The following is an 18,776-nucleotide window of genomic DNA, read 5'->3' as shown; positions in this document are numbered from 1 at the left end:
TCTCTACGCCGACTGATTTTTGCAAGTTCATTTGGACGTCTCTGATTTTTAACTCACCCAACTTTTGTACATTGTCCTGAAAAGGAAGAAAAAGCTTTCAAACTGGAAGTACACTGGCTCGCTTTTTATTGATTTTCAATGTTTTCAAGAGCTTTGTGCGAAGCTGACGTTTGCTGCGTTTACAGCCATTGTTACTTTTCCAATCAATAGTACTTATTCTGGTTGAAGATGAATGAGCGTCTGCTTGATGCAAGAGATGTCTTCCATGTGTGAAGATAATGACTTCCCACATTTGCACACCGCAAATCTCAATAGAACAATAGTGCACTCTTTTAGGTAGGCATATCAAAAAAATGTCTGCGTTGCATCTACAAAGGCTTTGAACCAGCAACATGCAGTCAGTTTACTGCCTAGGAGCCAAATTTGGGTTAACAATGCAAATTAGAAATTGTAGGATTTAGGGTCATGTTACACCAAGAGGATACTTCACTTGTTTAAAGCACCTAGCAATAGCAGGAGGAAGTGATCCTTTGTGTTTGCTTTTTCCAAAACACCTAAAGGCTGCAATGAGATTTTATAGACAAAAATGTCCTCAGAAACCAAAGAAATGGTTCTTCTTCTTCCACCAGATATGAACATCTGTGTTTCAGTCGGCTAGAGGTTTAATTGGGCTTCAAGTCAATCTAATAACTTAATGTGATGTAGCTGCTGCTTCCTAAGGAAACAGGATGGCTTTAATAAGTTAACTGTTGTTAACAGTGTTTATCTGTGCGTCCGCGCTCATGGTAGTGGAGCAAGACTTCCTGAGAGAAAGCAAGGAAGTGAAGTATTTTAAAACGAATGAGTCTTCTTGCAAAAGTGGGTGTGTAATATGTCAGTCATTTAGTCTCCAAAGGTGGAACTATTTAAAAACAACTAGTGATGCATGAATTGACATATCAGAGAGTAATATTTAACCCAGCTAAAAACAGATTATTTATTCTAATAGTCCACCCCCATCAGAACAACACGAGATTTATAGAGTCAAGGCCAAGCTGCAGAGAAGAGGAGAAAAAACCCTCTGAGACTGTTTTCAACATGTCTCTTTGCTACATATTTAGGTAACTTGCAAAAAGCAACAGACTAGTTTAATGCGAATTATTTAATCTAACCTACAATGGAAACTCACTAGTTTTGACTGCTACTTAAAATGTCTGAATTGGTCATCCAAACAATTCTACAATTTGAGCAAAGTGTGCCTAATAAAGTGGGCAGTGAGTGGATTTGGGTGTGCAAATTATATACTCTAAAATTTCTGCATTTAACAGCAAAGAAATATTTACGTAAATAAAAAAAAAGTATGAAATATGAAGTCATGTCTTGATAGTGAAGAACAGCTGAAGCCAAATATTTGGATGCACTGTAAAAACGAAAAAAAAAAAAAAACTGGGATTGCGCCAATACGACAATTTGGGCCTGTATCAATATCCGATATTAATATTGCTGGTATTAAGTACATATCTATACATTTCCCTACTCTTTCTACATTGTAAAAAAAGACCACACTGCTCACCTTCCTTCTCTGCTTTAGTCAAACACCCCACAATCCTGCGTCGCGTCTCCATCACTGTCACACGACCAAAAACATACTACATGCCCAACCCCTTATAACAGTGCTTCAACTATGCATGGTCTGCAGTGCAACATTTACCATTTCGCAGTTGCTAATGATTACATGCACTGGGATTTGGATGTAGCTCAACGTATCCCTGGACGCCCCAGCCATCAGTTGTTATGGCGATAGTTTCTGCCTCCTTTAGGGTCTGAACATCTTGCGATGCTCCACATCATACCTCTGTTGCTTGTTAAATGCAACATGAACACTGATGGCATTACTCATTACCAACATGTAACATGATGACGCTCAGTGGTAACTCTCCTGTGATGGGAGTAGAATGACAGACGTCCCTGTGTTTTCACCACATACAAGAAACACAACCTCGCAGTATTGACCAGAGCTCCAAAGTGAAACAAGTTTGCTGATCCCACACTCTGTTGCATAATTAAAGTGGGCCAACAAAAGCAGCCTCGTGTCCTTATATTATATTACAGGGTATTAAAGGACAAGCCCTGTCTGACTTTACAACTGGCTAATAATGCAAATCAATTGATTCTGACCTTTTACCTAAGTGTCGGATATTAGACTAAATAGATGTAGATTTTGTGTGACGTTTACTAGCAGTGATCAGCGCATCTCTTTAAACTAGGCTTCCTTTTTATTTCTTTAAAACAGCACCAGCTGGACAGAGCCAGTTTGTCCCGGGCTGCACATATTACATCATCGAGGTAGGGCAAGGCATAACACATGGAAAGGCTTTTAAGGTACTACCTTATTTGTTCCCAATATAATAATAAAAAATGGGAAAAAAAGGAGTTTGGATCTTATTTAAGGAATGATGTTAACAATTTTAGGTTCCACACTTTATAGTAGGACATGAAAAACCTTTCATACTTTACAATTTTCAATTATAGGGTAAATATTAAAAAAACTAGATCAGTTTGTACTATCCTACATAGATGTTAATTAAGTGGCAACGAGATGTGGCATCATTTTGCAATTCCTTGCAATTCCCTACTTCTACGTAGAAAGAGAGTCATACTGACCATAAGTCACTTTGTTAGTCAAATTTACCATTCCTAACGTCCAGCTCCGTGAAGCAGAATTGAAGAAACTCTTCATAACATGCTTGTTGCACACTGCCAGTTAGCTACCTGAGTGAAGTTGCCCCCCCCCACACCTTCTTCAAATCAGACAAAATTGGTGTCAAACGTTTGTGCTACGTTTGTGCTTGTTTGTGCAGCAAAATTTTTTGTTTGTGCCGCTATCATTTTAAAGATATAAAGAAATGTTTCTAGAGGTCATCCAAGGTCAACCAGCCCCCCACCTTCTTCAAATCAGACAAAATGGGTGTCAATCATCTCAGCTACGTTTGTGCTGGTTTGTGTAGCTAAAATTTTCGTTTGTGCTGCTTTGGCTTTGAAGATATTAATGAAAGTTTAAAGGTCAAAAGGTCAACCAGCCCCCACACTTTTATGAAATCAAACAAAATTAGTGTCAAACGTTAGTGCTACGTTTGTGCAGCAAAAATTTTCATTTGTGCCGCTATAATTTTAAAGATATAAAGAAAGTTGGATTTCATAAAAGTTGAGGGTAGATGGCTACGTTTTATGCAAAGACTAATTCGGCTGTGATAACACAGATAGTTAAAGAAATTAAAGGAGCTTAACCAACCACTGTTATCTAGTTAACACTATTCTAAAACTACAGGTAGGAAGATAAAAACTGGTGATGAATCTGTTTTGATTTAAATCCCCATGTTAACAACTCACTCTAAAACCGTAGCATATTTTTCTCAAGGTCGTCACATTTTCATGTTAGTCCATAGTTTAAATTGAGGAGGCATGGTTATGTAACTGCAGTAATTACACTCCACCTACAGGAGACCCTTAGATGAAATTTGTTTTGACCAGGGGTCATAATATGTCATATTCATAACGAGCTGCAATAGAAGAAACATCCAGTTCTGATATTGTTACTGAGTATTACAGCGACAGTCCAGGTTTTGGTTTCCCATCATCACAATATCTACTCCACAAACCGTGAGATTCAACATCTCAGTCACTAAATCACATGTCGGATGCATCAAGAGCATCGAAAGCTCATCCAACTGGCAAAGTATATCACTGGCAAGCAGTGTGAATGCATGGCACTTTAAATATAATATCCAACCACAAATGCAACCGCAAAAACATTGATATTGTGATTTGATATATAATGCAGATCGGCACCGGGCCACAACAGACTGACCCAAAATGGGTATCAGAACCAAAACTATACAAACTGGGTGTAATGTAGGGATGGTGATGTGGAATTAGAGTTGTATCACAATCATTTTATTCATTTATTTTGATACTGATAAAAGTGATAATAAAAGTTTTAGACATTATTTAGCATCAATATGATCTTTTGGCAATCTTCTGTCACGGCATACGCCTGTCATACTTCCAAATGCTGACATTTACCAATTCTCTAATGTAACAAACAGCAGGAAAAAATGTTTTTGGGAAAGGGGGGCTTCTTCCCATCATGAATTGGAGTTTATTAGTATCAAGTTGCAATTATTATCACATTCATTAGTTTTCCCACTAACAAACAATATTCCCACTCCCTAAAACTGACCTACACCCCAACAGTCATCCAGTTGTGGTGTAGATCATTACTCCCTCATTAGGAGTAACGATGGGGAAGGTTGAGACCACTGCTGAACATCTCCGATAATCATAAATGTTCAGCTGTGTTGAGGTCTGGTGACTGAAGACCACAACATAAGATTCACATCAGCTTCTTACATGACGAGCTCTGCGTTAACCACCTTCTTCGTTTCAAAGGGGTTGCTGCTGATCTCTGAATATCACATCAGGGTTAAAATGTTCCACTAAAGGACAAATGACATTTATCAAAGTTCAGCTAAATATTTCATTTAAAAGGAGCAGGTGAAATGACACTGGCACTACTGCTAGACTTTTTTTTTCTTTGATTATTTGACCTATAGAGGAAAAAAAAAACTATTTCAGGTTAATAACAGATAATAAGCAATTGATATGATGCTAAAGCATTATAGATTTGGAACCAAAATGAGTGCTATTTTTTTTTTTGATGAAATAGTACAAACAAGTAAAAAAAAAAAAACAAGCTGAGTATCATGCTGTATTTGATATGGACGGGTTACAAGAATCAAAGTGTACCAAGGTTTTAAAAAGTGACATTTTCAGAATGGCTAAAATGATCTATCAAACTGATCCTCTGGTTTTAGCTCCTATTAGTAGACACCAGCTGACACTGTTGGTCAGAAGAAGAAGGTTCCTACATTAATTCCACGCTTATAAGAAACATTCACCTGTCTCATTGGAAAATATGTAAGGTCTCAAACAACATACACAGACATTTGGCTGGAAGTGAACAGAGCACCACCTACCACAGTCAGCACTATGAAGCTAGTTAAACAGCTGAAAGCATCTTAGTATATTATAAAATGAAAAGAATAAACAAATGTTATAGATAGCTGCAATCGGTATGTTGCATACTTGTAGCAGAAAAAGAACTGATTGTTGCTTTATATTAAAAATAACATCCCTTTGTACATTTTGTTCAACTTTTCCATATAAATACAGCGGTGATTTTAATCAACGTTATCACACTGTAAGATTCTCCCTATAATAGATCTATGACTGTCTTATAGGCATGGACATGCCATCTAGCAGTCTAAATGGCATGGGAACACCTTCAGCTGGATGATTCCTCAGCAAGGGCTCAGCAATACATCAGAGAATCAGTAATCAATGCCGATCAAAGCAGCATCCATTCAAAGGGAATGTTAGTTACAAACTACAGAGTTTTCATACCTCTCCTATCTTCTTGCATTTTTTGTGGCTCATGACTAACTGCAGTGTCACTGGCTGACCTTCAGTTAAAAGAGGAGGCTGAGTGATAGTGTGGGATGAAACTTTTTTAAATTAGCTGCCATACAAACACCATGCAACAGAATTAGTGGGGGGTTTTTTTTGGGGGGGGGGCTATTGGTGGAAAATAATAATCTTTGCTGATTCATTAATAGTTGTGGAACATGTGTGGGAAATAAAACACAGGAATCGGTTTAAAAAAAAAAGGGGGTGAATGTAACAGTGACGCATCATCATTACATCATCAAAGTCATCAGTTGGTTGGTCGGCTGGTTACTCCAATATACAGCATCCATGTTTTTATGGATCCTTGATCGTGGTGTTTGGATGCGTACTGCAGGAGTTGTAGCATCCCAGCAGCTGGCTATGTGGTCATGTCTGACCGGTCCGCGCTGATTCACTCAGGATGCAAATACAGAAGGATGAGAAGCTGTGCTCTCAGTCTGAGTGGCTAAATGGAGCACTAAAGCAGCAGCTCTGCATCAGAACACCCGACGAAACTGTCATAAACCAAACACAAGCAGTGCTGGTATTTAGGTTGCCATGGATCAGAGAGAAAAGCTTAGTGCCTTACCACAGATGCGCTGTGATGACCATGTCTTTACAGTTCTTGGCGCAGGAAACAATTGAGGGGGTCTTCCTTGACTGGGCAGAGATTCTCCTCCGCTCCTCAGAGACAAAACCTGCTCACATCTGCCTCTCTTGCGTGCATACCACACTTTTTTCACATCATAAAGCTCTTGTGCTTTACGGAAGCGAGAAACACTGTGGGAAGTCTAGAGAGAAAAAAAGAAAGTGCTGTTAGTCCGTTTCCTTGAATGCGGGGCTGTGATGCTCAGCTCATCTCTCAACTGCAACCCCCGGTCGCTCCTCCCTGCAGCAAGATCGGCTTTAGGCGGGAAGAAATGCCCGGAGTGGATCGAACGCAGGCGGGCAGCGAGCGAGCACGAAAACACGGAGATGGAGTGGTGAAAAAAACTCGGATTGGGAGGAGGTACGTTTTATGAGGGGGGACAAAAAGGGAGTCAGCGTCAGGCTGTTGAAATTTAACGAATTAAACTTCTGAAACAGTTGCATTGAAATAGTTTAGCTTGATTTTATTATTGGCCTGCATGGTGGAGCAGATTAAACCACTGTTGCTTTATTGGTGAAAAAGATTTTTGGACTTTGTTGCAGCCGGTAGGCCTTGGTCATGAAGGTGCCTTGTACATTTTAAGCTCAAGTAAAAAAAAAAAAAAAAAAAAAAAAGTTCAGGAACTTGTAATGGAAAGAGATTATGCACGGACTAAAAATGGTGTTTTGACTGAAATCTGAGGCAATTTGGTCAGACGTCTGGCAGCAGCAATATGAACGTCCTGCACATGGCATGTAGCTCAAGCTGATGTAGTTCATAACTATAATGAAGCCTTATGCATGAATATTTTTAGTGAGTTTAGTTTATAACCAAAAACATGAGCAAAGTTGCTCACTAAGCTAAACACAAAATATTAACAAATAACTTAAAGTCTCAGGCAAAGAATACCCCAACGTTTCAGAACGCATCATTATTCATCTCAGACTTTTGAGCAAAAAAAAAAAATATGCCTCATGTTACGTTTCAAAATATTATCCAAAGACTCTCCGACTGGCACCATCTCAAATGTCTTGCAAAAAAGTAAAACATTTTTGAAGATTTGTGTTTACTTCTAAAAAAGGAGGAAAATGACTGGGGCTGCACAGTGGCGCAGTTGGTAGAGCTGTTGCCTTGCAGCAAGAAGGTTCTGGGTTTGATTCCCAGCCCGGGGTCTTTCTGCATGGAGTTTGCATGTTCTCCCTGTGCATGCGTGGGTTTTCTCCGGGTACTCTGGTTTCCTCCCACAATCCAAAAACATGACTGTCAGGTTAATTGGTCTGTCTAAATTGCCCCTAGGTGTGAGTGTGTGTGTGTGCATGGTTGTGTGTCCTGTGTGTCTCTGTGTTGCCCTGCAACAGACTGGCGACCTGTCCAGGGTGAACCCCGCCTCTCGCCTGGAACGTTAGCTGGAGATGGGCACCAGCAACCCTCCTGACCCCACTGAGGGACAAGGGTGAAAGAAAATGGATGGATGGAAAATGACTGAACCAGCATCAAATTTACAATCTAATATGACCTATTCAATTCAAATAATTTTGATAAATAGAAGCTGTTAACCCAAACATTCATTTGTATAGCATGGTAGTGCAACCACACACACACACACACACACACACAGACATTTTAGTTGCAAGCTAGGAAATATAAACAAAACCAACATTTGGCACTGAAGCTGAAATTGTCTTGTTGCCTAGCAGCAACTCTTAGCACCCATCTGCACAGCCAGAAGAAAGTTACTCAGATTCTTTGTCACAGTAGATTGTAGGTAAGTGCCTTCTGTTTGATGTGCTTGCAAAAAGAAAAAAATAAAATAAAAGAGGTCAAAGCAACATTTCTGTACTGAGAATTTTCTTCTTGAATTTATTTCAAAAAGTGTTTCAGATTATTGTTTTTGTTCTTTGGTTAATGTACTAAACAGTGTTATTTTTTCCCCTAGTGATTTACGCTAAACTTTATCAAGTTGTCCTAAATTTAGTTTTAGATCTGATTCTAAAACAAGTCTGAATTTCTTTATTTAATTCTCTCTTTTTCTGTCTTTCTCACTCTATCTGTGTTCATTTGAGCTTAATGTCTATCACTGGGAAACGAGTTTTTAAAAGTCAAAAAACTTCATGTCTTCCTTTCGTTCTTTCCTTCCACAAAGCTTGACTTTTTCTCTCGAGTGTTGTTGCGTGACGTATTTTTGATTTCCGGTGGTGTTTCCTGGATCGCATTGGCGCAGAAGAGTGATTTCTCAATGAGTTTTGACAGATTTGACCTTGTTTTTTTTTTTGTGTGTGTGTGTTTTTTTTTCTTTTGACATTGACGCGGATGATGAAACGTCAGCTGACTGATGACGTGTAATTCTGAGTAACTTTAAGACAAGGAAGCACGTTTTTTTCCCCCTCTCAACTAGGCAGTCGACAAAATCGGTAGAAGGACAAAAGCCGGGTAGTTAGAGGTTACTCTCACGATTCACCTGATTTGACACAACAAAATAACCGAAAGGTAAGACCACGATCCTAAAAAGTTGGGTTTAATGGTTGTTGGGTTTTCTGCTCCGCCTTGTCGAGTTTTCGACTTAAAAAAGCGAGTTAGATCTGGATTTGTCACTTCCTCCCTCTCACAACGTGGCCTAATACCGGTCTGAACCTTTTACCATTGAATCAAGTACATTTTAATCATAATGCTGAAGTGATTAAATGCTGAATTGCTTTCATATTACTTGGTGTTGAAATTAAGATCTTCGTCCTTTATGTTATATCCCAAGATGCTTAAATAATCGACAACAGCAACAAAACATCTTTGCTGAATAAATAACTTAAATATTCAGAAACTTCATAGTCACTCCTTTTTGTTTCATTTTAAGAGCGCTTATATTAGTTTCTGTTCGCTCTTAAAAAAAAAAGTAGTTTTGTAACACGTTGGATGTCGCCCCCTGGTGGTTTGTCTTGTTAAATAAAATCAAATGAAATGTGTTCTCCTTTCCAGAAATTATGAGTGGGGACATTGAAAAGGGAAAAAAGACCTTTGTCCAAAAGTGTGCCCAGTGTCACACTGTAGAAAAAGGCGGAAAGCATAAAACTGGACCCAACTTATGGGGCCTGTTTGGACGTCCGACAGGCCAGGCTGATGGCTACTCTTACACAGACGCCAACAAGAACAAAGGTAAATACTGTTTAATGTGAATAAGTATTGGTTTCATATCAGGAATCACGCTGCTTGACTTTAACTGTACTTTTGGACATACTATAATTTCCAGGAATTGTATGGAATGAGGAGACTCTGATGATTTATCTGGAGAATCCAAAGAAATACATTCCTGGGACAAAGATGATCTTTGCTGGCATCAAGAAGAAGAACGAGCGCGCCGACCTCATCGCATATCTCAAGTCATCCACTTCGTAAACGAAGATTTCCTCTGCACAGCTTTAACTGTCTTATTGTTTTAAGTTAAGCAGCTCAGGAGACTTTTTCATTCCAAACTAAGGCAGAGCAGGAACCAACTAAACTGAAATCGAATGTCACATATGCTGAAACTGTTTATGAAATTGTGATAGCTGTTTTTACACATCCTGTTTTAACAGGTATATTTTTGTAATCTAAAATAATGAATGAGTTCTGTGCATATAGAAAATGAGTTGGACCTCCTCATGATATGTTTGTCTTAGTAATGATATTTGTCTTTTTGTAATTTACTTGAATAAAATTGACACTAAACATTTTTTAGGTTTTTTTTTTTTCTTTAACAGTAATACAAATCTGTTTTGTGTTGAGTTAAAGGTAAATCATTAATGTTTATATGAATCAGAGATTGGGGCCTTTCTTGTAATTATTGTTCTTTTCATAATCCTACAACAAGGACCAGGGTTGGGAATCACTGGTTTAGAGAGCTGCGTCTAAGCATTATAACTGAACTATTTTAATTGAAACCTGCTATTTTTAGCTGTAAATTGTGCACTTTGTAGACATGCCATCTGCTAGTGTATCTCCACTGTGTTTTATCAAGTCCAAGTCATCTTTCAGGTATTTTTAGGGCACTTTATGCTTCCCTCTGCTGATGAGCTTTATGGAGATACAGATTTTATTTTCTAGCTGAACTTGGCACCTGCTCACATGGTACAAAGTATCTCTTCCTGCCAGCGTGTCTCTGCTCCTGAACGGTCAGAAGACAGGGCTGACATAAACCCTACAGATATTCTGCGGAGTATTATAAAGAGGGAGGTGAAAATCACCAGTCAACAGTGCAGACAAGCTAAATTAAATGTTGCAATTAAATGTTTTTGTTTTAAATTTTTTTTTTTTTTGGCCACCTCCTTGCCATGCTGCAGTAATTCATGCAAAAGGACCCCCCCAACCAAGTATTTATAGTAATGTCTTATACATGGGTTGACTTGTATGTATTTTAAATCTTTGACTGAAGGTGACACAAGTTTATTAACATTCTGACATTTGTACACAATGTTATCATGGTGCTTAACAGGAAAATATAGGAAACACGTGGATCGCATTCAAAAACAAGATATATGAATGACAGTAACAAATTAACTTGTACCATAATCCCTGAGAAATTGAATTTTGGTTTTTAGCAGCTCATTATCATAATGACATTACCAGTCATAAAAACTGTAAATAAGTCACTCTGGGAGTAAAGACTCTCTCTCTCCCTCTCTCTGTGTCATACATAAATATATTAGATAATCAGTTGAATAATAACCTCTGTAAGTTAATATGTGTAGATGCCTACCTTTCACATGTGTGGCTTGATCTCTGACTCTGGCTTTAAAAATCAGAGTAACAGATAAAAGCCACATCATCAGAGTAGTTCCATTACTTGTAGAATACGAGTATATGAAATGTAGACGGTTCAAATGAGAGAGAAAAGCAGTGCATTCAGAGGCATCTCTTCAGAGCCACCGTGTTATCGCTCATATAAACCCCGCAGTGCAACAGCTGGAGTATTGCTCCCCCTGGCGTTCAAACGGCGACTCTGCAGTCTGTTTCAGCGGTAATAATTTACATTTTCTGACGTACTCGCTCTGCCAATAAACGTCGCTGTTACATAACTTAATGAAATAGAACACTGCAGATCAGAAATTTGCGAAAGTTTGTGATTTGTGAGATTCTGAATTTGTAATTTTTTAAAAAATATCTATCTATCTATCTATCTATCTATCTATCTATCTATCTATCTATCTATCTATCTATCTATCTATCTATCTATCTATCTATCTATCTATCTATCTATCTATCTATCTATCTTATAAGTAATGTGCAAGCATTCTCTACACAGCCCAGTGTTATCATGGACGCTGCAAAAATATGTGTCTGTATTATTTAATTAATTTATGAAAATGTTATTTAATTGCCCCCAAATGATTTTTCCTTCAAGCTGTCATCATCAACATCACACTTTGTCTCCGTGAGGGAGGGAAACTAGTTCAAATGGCCAGAGGGCCGATCGCTGAGGCAACCCTGAGCTCCCTGACTGTGTGACGAAGCGAGCATCAGCGGGAGCGAGCCAACCACAGCCCGCGTCATCCGCACAGGAGGACACAAACCACGGGAGTGCGCAGTACTGGGGCTGTCTGAGATGTTTCGGATGCTCTCACTACTCTCACATTTGCCTCTACGGTAGTTTGCGTTAATTATCTCTAATTAGCTGAGCGCAGTGGAGGAAGATGCCGGTGCGCAAAGGGACTCTCCAACCCTCTCCGCTCAGAGAAGGACCTGGATTTGGAGCTCCAGAGGTTTTGCCTGCGTAGCTCGTCGTGGAAGTTGTTACATCTGCACGATTCTCTGCTCTAACCCCGTCGGGTAAATCCTCATAGATGGTATTTCTGTGCGCAATTTCATGGCTTTGGTTCACTGAGGACCATCCGAAGCGCAGACATGGCAGTGTCAAATATGCTGTTCTCTGACGTAGAAAGTTTTCTGGACTCGCACCCCGACCTGTTCGAGGACTATCTGAACAGGAAGGGCAACTACAGCATGGTGGAGAAATGGCTCAAGAACCACCAGGCGAGCAAGGGTCCGGCGGCCGCGGCGCCCGCCGCCGAGCCCCGGGAGGAGAAGGGCAACGCGTGCAAGGACAGCTGGGCGAGCAAGTGCGACGGTCTGCAGCGGAGAGCGTCTCAGAAGGAGCTGCGCAAAACTTTCGCCAGGTCTAAGGCCATCAACGTGAACAGGACGTACGACGAGCATGTGAACTCCAGGGCGCAGGAGCCGCTGACCAGCATGAGGAGGAGAGCTCTGCTGAGGAAGGCGAGCTCCCTGCCTCCGACCACCGCGCACATCCTGAGCGCGTTGCTGGAGTCCAGAGTCAACATCCCCCAGTACCCATCCACGGCCGTGGATTTTAAGTATTACCTTAAAGAACACAGCGAAAGGGAGTTCTTCCTCGAACTCGTGAAAGACATATCCAACGACCTGGACCTGACCAGCCTCAGCTACAAAATCCTGGTGTTTGTTTGTATTATGGTGGACGCAGACCGGTGCTCCTTGTTTTTGGTGGAAGGGACTGGCAACAAGAAAACACTGGTGTCTAAATTCTTTGACGTGCACGCGGGCACCACAGTTTTACCCTCGATGAACTCGGATGAAGTTCAGGTGCCGTGGGGGAAAGGGATCATTGGTTACGTGGCTGAGCATGGAGAGACGGTGAACATCCCCGACGCCTATCAGGTGCCTGCTGCTTCATTGTGAATGAATGCATGCGTGATTCACAGAAAGACCGAGGCAGGAAGGCAGCTCGTTTCCTCCCAGCTTCTAACTTTATGTCTCACATGTCATTGGTAACAGGTTAAACATCTGAGACAAGCGCAATCTTCCGAGAAACACAAAGTAGAGTAATTGTGAAGTGGAATATAAAAAAAAAATAATATGGTTTTCAACTTTTTTTTTCTTTTTACAAATAAAAACCTGAGCCAAGTAATGTGCCTATGTATTCAGTCCCAAAAACCCCCAAAACTTCATAAAACCACCTTTTATGACAATTACAGTGACAGGTCATAGCATACCGCACTGAAATGTTTCCCTGCTTTGTTTTCAATGAAAGATCACAATCAGTGAGATCTTCTAGACAGCATCTATTAAAAGTAATGTTTGGTCACAGATTCTCCATCAAATTTAGGTCCAAACTTTTACTAGACCATTCTAAGTATAGCTCTCCCTGTGTCTAGGGTAGTTGTCCTACTGTCATGTGAACTTTGGCCCCAGTCTCAGTTATTTTGTCACTCTGATGACGTAAAGCGTTCCACATCATGTTAGTGTTCAGTGAGATATTCTATCAGGGTTTTTCACCGTACGTAGTGTTTTGCAGACAGGTTTAAAAGTTTGATATTATCCTCATCATCTGACCAGAGCCCAAGCTTCTGCATGCTTACTGTGCTCCCTAGTTGATTTTTGCCAAAGTCCAAATACTTTTTTTTCCTTCCACCCCCGATAAAGTCCAGTTTTATGAAGTCGTGACTATTGCCTGTCATGTTGACAAATTCTTACACCTGAGCTGCAGGTCTCTGCAGCTCCTCTGGAGCCACCTTTTATCTGCTTCTCTAATGAATGCTTTCCTCACCCAGCCTTTCAGATGGACAACAATGTCTTGTTGTGGGTTTGGTGTTGTTCAGATATTAGATTGTAGAGCGTTGTGTGAGGATATTGTTTTATTACCTAATCATTCTCCACAGTTGTATTCCTTTCCTGTCTGCTCTGTTGACTTGATGCTGGTCGTTCATTGATGTCCTCTAACAAATGTCTGAGGCCTTCACAGACCAGCTTGATTTATACTGAGATTAAATTACACACATGTGGTCTCTATTTACTAACTAAGTGACTTCTAACTGTTGGCTGTGCTGAATGTTGTTAAGGGGAATTAGACTCAAGGTGGCAGAATATATATGTATATATACTTTACAGATATACATTTTAAACATAATTCTACAATTTCTTTCCACTTCACACCAGTCCACTGGTTTGTATTGGTCTATCAAACTGAATCCCAGAAAGAAAAAAAAAGCATTTAAGTTTTCAGTTGTAACATGAAAATGTGAATAAGTTCAGGGAGTGTGAATACTTTTGCAAGGTACAGTGGGATTTCTTTGCTGCTTTAGTTCACAGTGCTGTATTAGAAATCTAACCTCTTGTGGCATGATTATTGTTTTAACAACATCACTGCTTTACCACATTCCGGTCCTCTGTCATCTGAAAAGACCAATAGAGGAATGCCTGCTTTTTACAAGCTGTGTGCCTTTATGTATTTGCTGTGCCCATGCTTGCAGGATCGTCGATTCAGTGACGAAATTGACAAGTTGACGGGCTACAAAACCAAGTCCCTCTTGTGCATGCCTATCCGCAACAGCGATGGCGAGATCATTGGAGTTGCTCAGGCCATCAACAAGACTTCAAGTGGGGAACTTTTCACTGAAGATGATGAGAAGGTAATTTTTTCCATGTGATTTTCCTTAATTATGTTGCCTTCTTGTTTGCTTTTTTTTTTTCTTCAGTGGAAATGTGTGTTTCTTTTTAATGTATCCTATGGTTTTCCTAAGTTTTGCCAGTAATTATTTGTTTCTCTTTCCAGTAGAAATAGATTCAGGACATTTGTAGATCAAATAATTTCCAAGTTGTATAAAAATAGAACTTCTGCTTTAGAGAAGCTGCAAATGGGACTAATATACCTCAGTATTCACATGTTGTTGGTCTGCATGCTTGTCATATAGTGATCTATGAAAATGTAAAAAAAAAATTACAATACAAGAATTTATTGGTTAAATTCTTGTGTTTTATTTAAAAGAAAAGAAGAAGAACCTGGAGTAGTTGCCATAGTAAAGTTTTGTGTCGCTTCTAATAATTAATTAAGTTATTAGCTGATCTGACAAAGTTTGAATTGAGAAAATAAAATTTTGACATAAGAAATGTACAGAAACTGTAATTGACTTTGACACATTGGGAAAATGGCTCAAAATATATAAACTTAAGCAAGAATGAATAAAACTTAAACTTACAAAAAAAACATAATTTGGAAAACGTTGTGACTGATATCGTGTTACTTTGAATGCTGCTTGATATATTCCAGTTGGATACAAAGCACGACATAATAAACCCTAAACTACCTCATAGAATGAAACTAAAAATGATCAAAAAACATTATTCCACAAGTAATTACCCCAGAAGGGCAAATTACCATCTGGATTAAACAGGTACTGACACAGACGCTGAACTGCAGCCTCACAGAGCTCCAAGCAAGACTGCAGCCTCCGAGTGTTGTTATTACTGCACAAAGAGAAGAATAAGCCTGAAGTAATGCTCATGCTTTGTGATTCATTTGTGGCATTTCAAGGATGTTACTCAGATTTTTTTAGACAAACACTGTGCATAGGGTTAGTGCGTAAAGGGGCAGCAAACTGTCATCATTTATTAATGTCAGTGTTGTAACACTTATGAGTTCACAGTAGCAGAGATGTAAAAAGAACTAAAACTGGGATTTTTTTTTCTTCTCAATTTGACTCCCTTTTATGTTTTGTTTTGTGACCTACATGCATAAAACATTTAATTCATTGTTTTCTGTGGCTTAGCATCAGTCATGCTGTGATTCAAAATGTGGCCTTTCTATGTTTGCAAGAAAAAAAATAAAAGTTTAAAAGCAAATAAATATCCCATTAAGTTTGTACTTAATTGGATATGAAACCCAAAATTATTCATACACCTGACAGTTTTAAGGTAATATTCTAATCTTAATAATAAGAATCATCTGACCAGAGGTAATATTAATATATTACCGGACATATTAGAGTATTGCAGCCCAGATTTGAATTTGACTGCAAATCTGTTGCAGGACACAAAAATTAAAGTGATGACTACGAGGCCTATGAGCTTCCTTAAAAACAAACAAACAAACAAACAAACAAACAAACAAACAAACAAACAAACAAACAAACAAACAAACAAACAAACAAACAAACAAACAAACAAACAAACAAACAAACATTTCCGAAGGGTTTCGAGGAGGGTACTAATTATTTGTGGTGTGCAATTTAGTCCATTTTTACTTTGACTGTGCTCCTTAATCCCAGTCAAGTCCTGGGCTGGTGCATATGTACAGTCACAATTGCAGAAACAATCATCAGTGGAATTCGAGATATATTAATTTGAGACCTTTTGAGTGTCATTTGAGCTATTTATTTTACTTCAAAAAAATTTTTTAAACCAGAATTATTTGCTCAAGTTGGAATTTATGTGCTTTCTCAAATTCAGCCATATGTATGGCACACACACATTTCTTAATAAGAAAAAAAAAATCATTGCAAGGTACACCTTAACCATATGTTTTTTTGTTGTTGTTTTTTTTGTTGCAGCGACTAGTTAGCATCTGGTAATTTTAGTTGGATGTTTGTCTACTCTTCTTTCCAAAAACGTCATGGTGTAATAAAACTGGATGATTTCCTGACACAGATTGAACTTTCTTTCAACATAATGTTTTTCATAAAGGTTAAGGTTGGGTGTAATTTTACTTTATCCGTTCCAAAATCAGTTTTTATGTATGTTTGGAAACAAGGGTCCAATTGGAATACCCAATTCTGTCCAACTTTTAACCCAACAGCCAACCAGCCAAGAAGACTTTAGGACGCAGACCAAAAAATACACAAAAATTCCAAAACTGAAAAAATCTCACAGAAAGGCAACTAATGGTATTTAAATCATGAATTTGTAGCAGCAGAAGTCTTTTAAAAATCTTTTCCAGTGTTCCTCCTTATATACTTACTGTTCATATACTCTTTGTCTGATAAACAGGTGATAATTTGCTTGTCTTTGTGTACAGTTTCATTGTAACTACTACGTACTACTTGAACTGTAGGAGTTTGACCTATCCATGTGTCCGCTGTGTGATACAGACAGGCTTAAGATCAGAACTTAGTGTCTGGGTTTCCTGGCTGGGTCACAGGTAGTCATTATTCTATTTTTCCTAAGCAGCATGTTCCAGGGGGCGAGAACACTGTGGCAACAGCACTAATATAAATCCCATATTTGCTTTTCAGAGTCTCAAATTGGTTAACCTAAAATTTGACCTGACTGCATAGTGGAATAGCCATTGTGTCAAATATTACTGCACCATCTATGATTAATAACAACAGCGAAGTAGAGTTTGTAGGAAAAAAAAACTTAGGGAACAATAGCTGCACCAGCTTTTCATGGAGATTTTGAACTCAAAGTCATATAGGTATAGTTTATTAGGAAATTGATGAAAAGTTTATTTCAGTAATTTTATTCTTAGAGTGAAACATATCAAAAACGTATCTAAAAACGACATTTAATACAAAACTGTTATAATATTGGCAATGTCCTACACAACCATAGGAAAGACTGCTAACTTCAGAGCTGAGTAGAAGACTGTCACTGAAGCCATACTTATGGAGGGTAAACCACTAAAGATTATTGCTGCAGAAGCTGACTGTTCCCACAATGCTGAATATAAGCACGTTAATGGAAAGTTGAATGAAAGAAAAAGCTCTGGTTGAAAAGGGGGGAAAGGCAAAGCTGAATTCAAACATTTGGGGGAGATTTGTTGGATGTGGTGCTTTATTCAGGACATGAACCACAACTGAGGCACAAAATTCCAGTTGTTTGGGCTCCAATGTGAAACTTCCACATTTAACATTGCTTTGAGGATGTTGTCTATCTCTACCAGCAAATTTTAGACAAGATTTTTGCAGCAGGCGATTTTCTTTTACAAGGAGGACATGTCCTGCCCAAGCAAATAACCATGCCTTTTTTTTATTGGTCTTGGTGTGATTAATATAGCACAAGGGAATTGGAAATAGCAAAGCTTATGAACCATTGCAAGATGTCCACGGAGTGTGGAACATGTTTGACTTCAATCTTGCATATTTTTGGTACAGAAACAAATCATTGACGGGTATAAACGAAGGTTTGTATTAGACAAATATAAGATTTTACAGTGGTCAGTTGGAGTTGCATCTCACCCTGAGACAGATAGCGTTCTGTGTCTCAGAAGAGCACATGTTAAGCCCATCAGCACGCCTGAATGGATGTAGCAGAAAAGATGATGACAGGCTGATGCGCTGACTCCCTCTCTTGTTGCATGAGCACTCAAAAGGCAGATAAGATGAAACATGAAAGAACAAAAGTAGCTGTGCTATTATTTTAGGGTTTTATTCCTCGCATGTTCCTCTTTGTGCAGCAAAAATATCTAAAATAATACACACGTGCAATCCATTGTTCATGGAAGGGGTTTTCTTTTTCCATAATTCTCTTGTTCTCAGAGTAGGTTTCACACTGCATTAACATTACACTAATGCCGGGGATGGCTACTGCTGAATTAGTAATGAAATGCGATGGTAGCATCAGTGAACGCAGTGAGCACCGCGCACAGCACAGCTGCAGCTCTGCTTTTATAGGAGACCTTGTAATAAGAAAACAAATCATACTTTATAAAGCATTAAATGATACAGCAGTGGCAGATGTCATTAGAGGCTTAAATGAACCTTCATCAAAACAAATTTGTGCTTAAACTTCTGAGAGGATTTTTCATATTACATGGCTGCTTTTTTTTTTTTTTTTACATCTCATGCTGCCTTAATTGTGTTGCTGTTGATACCCCGCAGGATTTAGGAGCTCGGGGGAGTGGGAATAATTTGTAATTGCAGCATCTCATTTCTGTGGAGGAATA

At 38.9% G+C, this 18,776-nt stretch overlaps 3 protein-coding genes across 6 annotated transcripts in view; 2 read left to right on the top strand and 1 right to left on the bottom strand.

Moving 5' to 3' along the window:
* Window positions 1–6,667, bottom strand: part of osbpl6 (oxysterol binding protein-like 6) — a 45,328-nt gene extending 38,661 nt beyond the window's left edge. For 2 of the 4 annotated variants that reach the window (XM_008398758.3, XM_008398773.3), the window contains exon 1: window positions 6,074–6,664. The gene's annotated coding sequence lies outside the window, so the exon portion shown is untranslated. Of the gene's footprint in view, window positions 1–6,073 lie in introns of all 4 variants that reach the window. The other 2 variants (XM_008398784.3, XM_008398767.3) reach the window with 2 other exon arrangements.
* Window positions 6,668–8,373: 1,706 nt separating this feature from the next.
* Window positions 8,374–9,816, top strand: LOC103458169 (cytochrome c-b). Its single transcript, XM_008398803.3, has 3 exons — window positions 8,374–8,599; window positions 9,083–9,259; window positions 9,354–9,816. The coding sequence occupies exons 2-3, from the start codon at window positions 9,088–9,090 to the stop codon at window positions 9,497–9,499; spliced, it is 318 nt and encodes a 105-aa protein (XP_008397025.1). The 5' UTR covers window positions 8,374–8,599; window positions 9,083–9,087; the 3' UTR covers window positions 9,500–9,816.
* A 1,400-nt stretch (window positions 9,817–11,216) lies between these two features.
* Window positions 11,217–18,776, top strand: part of pde11a (phosphodiesterase 11a) — a 42,268-nt gene continuing 34,708 nt past the window's right edge. The window contains exons 1-2 of the mRNA XM_081603467.1: window positions 11,217–12,775; window positions 14,368–14,526. Coding sequence (XP_081459593.1) covers window positions 11,984–12,775; window positions 14,368–14,526 — 951 coding nt within the window. The 5' untranslated portion in view covers window positions 11,217–11,983. The remainder of the gene's footprint in view (window positions 12,776–14,367; window positions 14,527–18,776) is intronic.

The sequence above is a fragment of the Poecilia reticulata genome, chromosome 2 (genome assembly GCF_904066995.2).
Source record: "Poecilia reticulata chromosome 2, P_reticulata-male-v2, whole genome shotgun sequence".
In the NCBI taxonomy this organism is placed as follows: Eukaryota; Metazoa; Chordata; class Actinopteri; order Cyprinodontiformes; family Poeciliidae; genus Poecilia; species Poecilia reticulata.
This window is presented reverse-complemented; position numbering and strand designations above follow the sequence as displayed.